The sequence below is a fragment of the Dicentrarchus labrax genome, unplaced genomic scaffold (assembly GCF_905237075.1).
Source record: "Dicentrarchus labrax unplaced genomic scaffold, dlabrax2021, whole genome shotgun sequence".
Classification (NCBI taxonomy): Eukaryota; Metazoa; Chordata; class Actinopteri; family Moronidae; genus Dicentrarchus; species Dicentrarchus labrax.
Genome location: NW_026136705.1, coordinates 24,572,181 through 24,582,625, shown reverse-complemented (window position 1 = coordinate 24,582,625; position 10,445 = coordinate 24,572,181). Strand labels below are relative to the sequence as shown.

The window sequence follows — 10,445 nt, the reverse complement described above, 5'->3', positions numbered from 1 at the left end:
AGTGTGTACACGTGGCATTTCCTCCTGTGCTCTGGATTTACCGCTGTACTGGAAACAAGAGGAGAGAGCACAATCTTCTGTTTTATGTGCGGTTATTTCTTTTTAAGCACTTTTTTTTTTTTTAAGCTGGGGTGTGTTTTAAATCGGGTAAAACCACAATAATATGTCTGTATGGATTTCAAACGAGCACCAAAAAGTAATTTGAAACACACAGAAAAAGTGCGCATTTAAGTGCATTACAAGGGTATTATAAATTACTTCACGGGACAGATAGCTTGACTGTGAGACATCGTTTTGTGGTTGATAATTTTTTTATTCGATATCTTAACTGGTAGTCACAGTTATCCTGATAAAATACTGTATTTATATTTAAAAAAAAATAAAATAAAAAAAGAAGAGTAGTATAAGTGAGTAGTCCAGCCAGATAGCTTGACTGTGAGACATCGTTTTGTGGTTGATAATTTTATTTTTTTTTATTCGATATCTTAACTGGTAGTCACAGTTATCCTGATAAAACACTGTATTTATATAAAAAAAAATAAAAAATAAAAAATAAAAAATAAGAAGAAGAGTATAAGTGAGTAGTCCAGCCGGAAAGATGACGGTGAAACATAAACAGGAAGCGGCTGGGCAGAGTTTGTGGGGAGTAGTTGGACAGCCATTGCAGTGTCGTGGCTCAGTAACAAAACACGAAAAAGGAGAGGAAGACCTGGCAGCTCGCAGGCTCTCTTTTCTTCCACCACAAGACTCATTTTTTTTACATGATTACAAGAGCGAACGCGTTCGGTAAATCACTCTCCGCCTGAATAAACGGGTAAGTGTCCCGATAGGTGTTTTCTGGAGGGGGGGGGGGGTATTAGATTAGTCTTTATGTGATCACTCGGTAGCTCTCCGTGGAGGGGGGGAGCTAGCGAAGTTACCCCCGGCTCCCTACACTTTACCTCGAGTCGGGTATAAACTGAAGCTTTTACTTTAACACCCGTGTAAGTATCGATTTAATATCCGGCGTTGTGAGTGCGACCGTTGGGTGTTTTCTGGAGCTAACGGCTGATGAGCTAACGTAGCTTAGCAACCGCCCCGGGTGCAACGTCGCCTCTCTTCGGAGACTGTGACACGTAGCTAGTGGCTTCCTGCTAGCCGGCCTCACCCAGGGTTTACAAGTAATTACCCTTTACACCCGTACATGTGGGACTGTTCTGATGTTCTGATATGTTTTTTTTTTTTAAGTTTTCTGTTTTATTTATTTTTTTGCGGAAGCTGTTGGCGACTAATCATCCGTGTTAGCCGTTTTAGGTAACGGTTAGCTATGTCCGCTGCTACGTTGACAGTGGTTGTGATAGCTGGAGGTGTTTGACAGCCGAGACAAACCTCTTCTGAGGGGCTTTCACTCTATATATACATATATATATTAATTTATATTTATATATAGCGTTATGTTGATTCTCAGTGCCTGCCTGGAATCGTACAGTAAGTAGTTAGATGGCATTTTGATGGGTTAAATCTTCTTAGGAAAAATGTGTCCTTCTGTTTCTGATCGTCTTAATTTAAGAAGTGAAACACATTTCTGAGAAATCACTGGCGATGTTTGCCAAAGTAACCTGTTTTCAAGTGTTCCTTGTTATCTGAGTGTTTCATTAGCTAACGTAGGAACTAATTTCATCTGTTTTTTTGTTTTTTTTTTAACACTAATTTCAGAACAATTCCTTTAAGAGTGTGGTTTGTGTTAATGGAAAACTGTCAATACGTGTACTCCTCATTTAACCATAAACAGTTGTGTGCTGAAACTAAGAATAATGCTCATTAACAGATCTGATTTAATTGATAACAGATGTCTCATTGATGGTGACTTTTGATCTGAGGGTATCTCTAGCCAGATTCCTCTTGTGCACCCTAAGTGACCTTCACTTGGTAACCAACAATTTTTGCCACACCTTTTTTTATTACTGTCTTTTTGCTGTGGTTGGTCATGCTTGTTGACCAGTTTTGCACTGTTAAATCCTTTTTGAACAACAACCCCTGATCCTGTGAAACACGTTCAGTCAAACTTTTGCCACTGCCACATTTTTGTTGGTTTAAATTGTCAAACTCACGTGTACATGTCTTATATGAGCCAGTATTTGCCCGTGGTTGTTGTTGTAAGTTACTGTCAAACCATTTCACATTCACAGCTGCATCACGCCACACGTGGGACCGTCTGTATTGCCAGCCCACAGTGTCGTAGCAACCAACTGAGGCAGGCGTGGAAACATATGGGGTTGAAGTGTAGCAACAGCTGACGTGTAGTTCAGCTGTATTTGCGTGGTCTTGAACTTTGGCTACATTATACTTTAGCCCTGGAGTTGTTTGCGTGTTACGTAACTAGGGTTATAGGTCGGCACCAGCTTACCTTACTCTGATGCTTCTGTAACTGTCACACGGTGAGTATGTGTGTGTGTCTCTGTAATGTAGCAAACATCATGGTTTTATGGGGGGTGAAATCTTGAGACAACTAAAAGCTTCTCCTTTGGTTACGGAGAGAGGAAGTTGGTTTTGTTTTTTCAACCCCACTTTCTCAGATTTTCATGACTCTTGCTGAAACATTTGGTCACATGTCACGTAAAAGAGGGGAAAAAGAGGTTTCTGTACTAAATTAACAAATGAACAACACTAGAGTTTATCTTACAGAGAAGCAGCAAGCTCTCAGAGAGCTGTTGATTTCACATAGCTACAGCAGGTCTTGTCTCTTATCCATTTTGTTGTGATTGAAATACAATCTGGCTAGCTTTTCATAAAAGGCCAAGGCTTCATTAATTTCCCAGGCCCTTGCAGATGGATTGTGTTGAACAAAACATTCACGTTGTCTGTTGAGAAGATGTCAGCTGGTATGTGATCAGTGTTCTGAATCTCCTGTCCTGCTGTCCAAAGACTGCTACTGGAACAAGCTTATCATTGGTTGTAGAAAGCCAGTCATTGTTCTTATCACCAGTTGCCAATATCTATCTGATAGGTTGAGGCAGGCTACACATTCATAGAACTGAGTGTCATCACATTTATGGGATTTTGGTGAGGGGTGCTGATTGGTTCCCATTGATCTTACTGTCTTTCTCTTATTGTTTCAGACTTTTAATTGTCTGTTTGTCTCTTGGTGGGACTTTCCCCTGCACACTCTAGGAATGTAATATGCATATTGAGCCATAATTTAGTTCAACAATGTGCCACTGAAAACAATAACTGCCATCTTTAGATCTGGATATTGTGTAGTGAATGACAGTTAGTGCTAAAATTGCAGCATTGGGACAGCATTGTCATCCGTAGGATAGAAAGTAATCAAATATGTAGAAATTTCTCCATTTATCTTCATATTTACACTCCAGAGATTTTCGATCTCAGTGATGTATATTACATGATAAGTTCAAGCGTCCACGTTTGCCTACCGTCCAGCGTTTTGAGCATGGGAATTATAGAGCATAATGAAATGATGATGATTTTACAGGTGTCCATACAAAGTTTGCTCCATCAACAGTTTAATGCCGACACTCGTTTCTCGATGCTTAGTACAGTTGAAACCTCTGTGCACGGGGCAGAGACTCAGTGACAACCTACATACAAAATGTTATTGATAAATATTCAGTGAGAACTGATTAGACGACTTGTATCAGGACACTTTGTCGCATGTCCTTGCTTCAATTTCGCTCACTCGCTGTGTGAAAACGATTAGTGTTACAGCCACAATAACATGCCCCGGGTCTTTTGTTTTTCTCGTCTGTGTGCATTCATGTCTTCTTACCTCTGCTTTTTCCCCATGTGTTGTTTTTCAGGATTCAACAGCTCCGGATATGTCATTCATATTTGATTGGATTTATAGCAGTTTCAGTAGTGTACTACAGTTCTTAGGTGAGTACTGCATAATTTCATAACAACTTTGACTGCTTTTGTCTAATTGTATTCATCAAAATGGTGTTGCCATAGTGTGAATCACAAAGCTATTTTTAAAAATGTTATGTAACATGACGGACAGAGTTGGTAATTTGAGAGAGGATTTAGTGTGAGTATAGTCTGATTGTCTTCAGTGATCACAGGAACAGCTTTAATTGTAACAACTACTGGTCTGTTCCAGTGTTGTGCACAGTGGTGGGATTTGTTCCTAGAAATCATCCCTGTTGTGGTACAAGTTGATGTGAAGAAGCAGAGTTTTTCTACAAGTGCTGGTTCACATTGCGCCCCATAGACCAAAATCTGAAAATACTCTACCAGCTCAGCAGGCACCACTCCATAACTGCTAATCCACACTACAGGATTTCTTTCATTCAGTATAACATTTTCAGCAAAGTCTGCCTCCTTAGCCTAAGCCCTTGTCAGGCAATATACATACGTTTTTTTTTCCATAATTATTACAAGGCCCTTTCACACTGACCAGTTTCTAATGTGGTTCATGTAGTAAGACATTAATGAATCACTATCATCACCAGTCACAGGTCCTTTTTAAATGCTTCTGTGCAGCCTGAAACAGCTCTTTATAGCTCTTTGCTTAGAGCACAAACACAGACTGGCTTATGGGTTTGATTCCCATTGGGCCACCCATGCTACTTATGTTCCTGTAAAGTGGTTCAACTAAAACCATCCCCCCACTGGCATATGTTATGTATGCTTTTGCTGATTGGCGTTCAGATTGACATTCGATGGGAAGATTGCTGCTGATCCCCCCCCCCAACCCCCGAATGAGGCTCAGCTACCAACTGAACCGAACCCAAAATATCGGTATCGGTGTTTGACAACCTGTGGATGAGACTCAGCAATCAACTATCTTCCTCAGCTCTGATTGGTTGTTTTTGTTCAGGCGTGGTGGATTGCCATTAGGAGCGCTAGGAAAAGCCAGAGGATCCTGATTATCCGTCTCATGTAGTACTGTCAGGATATAGTGAAGGTTTAAGTTTTTACTTTTTTAGGTACCTACTACAGCTTTAAGGAGCTAAATTGTTATAGAAAATAAAGTCTAAAGTCTGCTCCCTGCTGTGCATTTACAGGAGGTGTTTCTGGTGGAGTGGCATGTCTGCGCTTGGTGATGTTGATCACTGTTAATCAGCAAAAGTGACTCTGCTCCTTAATTTAAAGCAATGCGTTTACAATCCCTTTTCCATCTGCCAGTCCTGACCAGTGCATTGTGCAATCTGACCAAACCCCACACCTCCATTCTCCATATGCCCGCTAACCAAAGCTTTGCTCCGTGCACCTGATGTCCATAGCATCTGCAACCTGCTACCATTGTAGCCAGTGTGCGTGTCCACCGGCTCTGTGAGCGACAGGCCGGACCTAGTTTTTGACTGACCAACTTGCATCTCTGAAGCGTGAAATTTGATTTGGAAATGCATGTAATTATGGACAGTTGACTTCAGTTACGTTTTCAATTATCGATTTAATTTGTTACTTACTTTTCTTATAGAAACCATATATATTGTCTCTCAGAAACATGACCTGATTTTTCCCTCCAGCATTTTGAATGTGTTAGTGATTGATGTGTCTATCTGAAATCTGGTGGAAAATCTTATTAAGTGTACCAGCTGCTCTCCTCCCTAAAGTGCAGTGTTCTAGTTTCTGTGTTTGAGATGCTCCTGTGGAGCAGTCATTCCTGTTCTCCCTGTCAGACAGGTAGCATAGTGCTGTTGTGAGTAATGGTGACGTCTAGTAGAGCTGACTCAGTCAGAAATTTCACATATCCACTGGGTATCACTACGCTGACTCAGAGAGTGGTAAACACAAAGCCTTGTAATCGCTTCAGGAAAGTTGAGGAAGGAGTAAAGTTAGTTACACCTTTGTCTCTTCTATTCATTTAGTCTGTACACCCATCTGAGAGAACTGACAATAAGAGTAGAAACTTGTTTTCCTTTGAAGCAGAAACTACCTTTGGGTATTTTAAGTTTAGAGTAGTTTTATTGTAAGGATTTTACAAATGTACTACCTTCTTTTTCCAAGCTTAACTTCAGCAAGGGTGGCTTCAGTTTTTTTTGTCTCATTTATTGTTCATAATGTCAAGTAGAGACTAGAGAATGGCAAAATCAGTGCATGTTTTCATCGTGCATCAAAGAAACTATTTATGTGTGAATAAAATATTGAGTGCCTGCCTGACAACAAGCCTGAGCTTGGCAACCCTTTTGTCAATCATCATCTTTTATGCTTTGAAGATTTATTTATTTATTGCAAAGTTCTTTAGCCTAGACAGACCTGTAATACAACATGACTGATCAACAGAATTTACTTGTGGTGACTAAGCATTGTATGATAAGTCATAGCTTGTCTAAAAAAGATTTGCATTCTGAAATGCTTCCGGTTTTGTTTCAGGACTGTACAAGAAATCCGGCAAGTTAGTATTTCTTGGCCTGGACAATGCTGGCAAGACGACACTATTGCACATGCTTAAAGATGACAGATTGGGACAGCATGTGCCAACTTTACACCCAAGTAAGTTGGTGCTACTCTCTCACACGCACAAAATTCAGGCAGATTATTTACAGACATTTATGTTCACCATTTTAAACAATCCACTGTTTAATGGGTATTAGCTGTAAGTATACTGTAACATTCTGCTAATACAATATTTTGGTAATATATTGTCTCAACTATATCAAGCCAGTATCAGTGACTTTTGAGCTGTCTGATTTTTCAGATTTGTTCATGACAATTTTCTATCATCTTTCAGCCTCGGAAGAGCTGACGATTGCTGGCATGACTTTCACCACCTTCGACCTTGGAGGCCACGCACAAGGTATGTTTGTGTATAGTAATGATTGAGATATTAGCAGTTGTCTTTTTAGGTGATTGCAATTTGTTTGTTTTGCTAACATAAGGCCAAAAGGATATATCACAGTGGTGTCAGTGATGGCAAAATGTGTCCAACATAAGTAGACAGACCAGACCAAACAATGTTTGTTTTTTTATTTGTTTGTTGCTTCACACAGCCCGCAGAGTGTGGAAAAACTACCTCCCTGCCATCAATGGCATTGTCTTCCTTGTGGATTGTGCAGACCTCACCAGATTGGCTGAATCAAAAGCAGAACTTGATGTAAGTACCTGTTAGGTTTCTGTCGCACTGTGGAAATGCATAGAAATAACTTTTTTCTTTGATATTTACGGCACCAAAAGCATAGCAGCAAAGTTGAGATAGTGGTAGGTTAGCTGTTGTAATAATTTACAGTGAAATTGATCGATTGTTGTCTGTCTTGTGAATTCTTCTAAATCTGTGGCTTGTTTTGCTCAAGGGAAATACTGCTGACTCAAGTAAGGTATTGCAGAAGTAAGAAGTAATTAATATCAGTATTTAGTGGTATAGTCCTGATGCAGTATTCAAACCGCCTTTTAAGTTAAACAAAATTGCAATGGTAACTATTGTGAAGTTCGTTAGTTGTTTAATATTACACATAAAGGCAAAATATACAGATGAAAAGTAAATTTTTGTAAATTGATCAAGCAGGTACAGCTCATCAAAGCACAAATGACTGACCGGCTTTACTATATGTTAGCCCTCTAGTAGAAGTAGAAGTCAATTACAATACTCACAAAGTCATTCCTGGAAGGCACTAAATATCATTGAAACATCACAGTTTGATGATGTGTAACATGGGTATCTGTGGTATCTGTGGTATCTGAGGGTTGTTGTCTTAAGGATAAAAATGAAAGCAATTCTACTCTACTTTTCCAGGCATTAATGACAGACGAGACCATCGGAAATGTGCCTATCCTGATCCTGGGCAACAAGATCGACAGACCAGAGGCCATCAGCGAGGAGAAGCTGAGGGAACTTTTTGGATTGTACGGACAGACGACAGGCAAGGTGAGTCAGCACGGCCGGTACCACTGCATGAAGATCAAATGTTGGACTATGGGAAGAACGCATTTTCCCATGGTCCAAAAGTAATTCAGTTAATGTGTCAAACGGGCTCACGTCCCTGCAGTTGTATACCAAACGTCAAGATTATGTTAGCAAGGTAAATATTATCTTGCAGGAGTTCCCTTCTTAACCTGTTTGCCAAGTTAAAAGCAAATTAACATAAGCCGTTTTACATATTTACATATTTAAAACATGCCTTTAAACCCAGACCTCACTCTTGAACTCCTCGCAAATTACGACTCCAAACTCACCACACCACAAGAGTTTCTGGCACAGATTAGAGTGGATAAGGTGTTGCTTAGGACTTCGGGAAGTGCAATTTTCAACCTTTTTTCTTATCCTTTGTCTAAAGGACGGAATGACTATTACTGTATTTTCTCTGGAAAAAATAAGAAAGTACGTTCAGAGTGACTTTTTTTCCTGCTTCTCTCTCAGGGCAACATTCCCATGAAGGAGCTGAACACGAGACCACTGGAGGTGTTCATGTGCAGTGTGTTGAAGAGGCAGGGCTACGGTGAAGGCTTCCGCTGGCTCTCCCAGTACATAGATTAAAGCAGCTAAGCCCTGTAACACCACCACCACCACCACCACCATCGGGGGGGGGGAGGGGGCGCTAAACCCAACCACTCAAGACGCCCACCATTGCCACCAGTACCATCATACTCAGCCCCATGTTTGATTAAACAAGTCTGCCTCCATCTTCAGAGAAACCAGTACAACTTGATCCCAATAGACTTTTATTGGTCGAACATTTGGTTCCACACTTACAGAATTCATACCTGTATGCGCGCACACACTCGTTTCCATCTCTGTCCTTTTCTAAGAGAGTAACATAGCATTGGTTCCACGCAAAGGGTGTTAAAATTCAAACAGATGAGTCTTTTCTATATTGTGTCTGTCATTTGCTGCCCTCTCCCCCACCCTTCCTGCCATCTGTTGAGTGTGATATAGATGCATTATAACTGTAAATCTGTATATGATTCCATTGGTATATCAACAATCCCTGATGCCTCTTTCCCCTCTTCAACTCATTTTGAGCAATGAGAAAGAGAGCAACATAGTTGTATACATTGCAGTACACTTTTTTAACAGTAAAGACATTCATTCCACATTGTATTTAATCAGTGCGTTTTTGGTTTGTCCTGTTTTTTGTTTTTTTCTTTTACATTTCAGTAAATTAAATGTGTGGCCATGTATACAGCCCTCACTATAGGCGCATGGCTGTCTCACCCATTTATGAAAATGGACCAGTGCATTTATCTTAGTGTGTCAGAAATTAAATCCATTTCTTTAGGTTACTTGGAAGTTAAAATACTTTTGTTCCAGACTTCTATCTCATGGCCACAGTACCATTGAATGGATCCAAGTAGTCTGTGGGCTCCCCTTTTTTAGAGAAGCATGGGGTGGTAGTATAGCAGATGGGAAAAGATTTTTAATAGAAAATAATACTGGCTATAACCCAGGCGAGGTTTGATAAAATCGTGTAGACAGCACAAGGGTCAGTTGATGCAAAGAAGACTATTTAAGTAAATAAAACTTAGGGATGAATGGCTTGATAATAACATTTAGTAAGAGATGAAGGGATGAGTAAATTGATGGTTGTAAGATCTAGTAATCGTCAATATTAGAAGTCCATCCTACCGATGTATTTTCCAGCGCAGACCTTTTTACAAGGTTAATCTAGTGACCAAGCGTAGATAACGGAGGACACAGTCCCACAGCGGGAACAGGTAGATAGGCCTAAGACACCTCTAAGAAAGGGACCATATATATGAAATGTACATGAACACCGTACATGGATTTTGTATTTATAGTGGTATCCTTTGATCTATGTGCATTACCAGAAACTATTATGCATGCCTTGTTCTTTTGATTTTTAACTTACCATTATTCCAGAGAGTACAACAGGAGGGAAAAAGATGCCAAAATTTACAATGAGAGCTGATTGTCATGTTTTGTTTTTTTTTTAAACGGAAACAGTGGAATTGCGCTTAATACACATTTTTTTCTGTTCCTGTCCCTTTGTGTCTCTTTCATTCCCTCATTGACTACGTGATGAGCTGTTCCAACAAGGGTGGGACTCGCTGTTGTTTGCATCATAAAAAATGTAATAAATGTTTTCAATGAATAACAGGCTTTAACATTGATCCACAATGCAGACTGATTTTGTGACTGATTTTCACTTTTCTTTGGTCAGATCAGCTGTGGAAGAAGTATTCGGCTCCTTTCATTTCATAAAAGTACCAATACAACAGTACAAAATTACTCTAATTCAAGCAATTCCTGCATTCAAAAAGTAAAAGTACAGAAGTTTCAGCAAAATATAACAATATTCATTATGCAGAAAAAGTGCCCGGTTACATATAATATGTACATGACCTTATTAGATATTGGATATTAATATTGATGAATCAATGCATAAACAACATTTTATTGCTCGCTGATGAATATGGAGCTAGTTTGAACTACTTTACATACAGTTTGGTAGTTGGGTGCAGTGGTTTCCAACCTAGGGGTCGCACACCCTCCAGTGTCCAAAGAGGGTAGGAAGAGGAAAAGAACAAACTTCTGCTGCACCAACATG

At 39.8% G+C, this 10,445-nt stretch overlaps 1 protein-coding gene across 2 annotated transcripts; it reads left to right on the top strand.

The window, feature by feature from the left end:
* The first annotated feature begins 625 nt into the window (after nt 1-625).
* On the top strand, nt 626-10,008 carry sar1b (secretion associated, Ras related GTPase 1B). Of its 2 annotated transcripts, none has more exons than XM_051400658.1 (7): nt 626-814; nt 3,798-3,873; nt 6,316-6,435; nt 6,674-6,739; nt 6,933-7,036; nt 7,673-7,804; nt 8,297-10,008. In XM_051400658.1, exons 2-7 carry the CDS (start codon nt 3,816-3,818, stop codon nt 8,411-8,413), a joined length of 597 nt encoding a protein of 198 aa, XP_051256618.1. In that variant the 5' UTR covers nt 626-814; nt 3,798-3,815; the 3' UTR covers nt 8,414-10,008. The 2 variants fall into 2 exon arrangements, with proteins under 2 accessions (XP_051256618.1, XP_051256619.1); XM_051400659.1 differs by lacking the exon at nt 626-814 and adding an exon at nt 960-983.
* Nucleotides 10,009-10,445: the final 437 nt, after the last annotated feature.

Bases quoted from the DNA above. Each gene is read 5' to 3' on its own strand.
- sar1b (XM_051400658.1), top strand. From the start codon at position 3,816: ATGTCATTCATATTTGATTGGATTTATAGCAGTTTCAGTAGTGTACTA. The intron at 3,874-6,315 runs GTGAGTACTGCA...GTTTTGTTTCAG, and splicing joins TAGTGTACTACAGTTCTTAG to GACTGTACAAGAAATCCGGC. The intron at 7,037-7,672 runs GTAAGTACCTGT...CTACTTTTCCAG, and splicing joins AATCAAAAGCAGAACTTGAT to GCATTAATGACAGACGAGAC.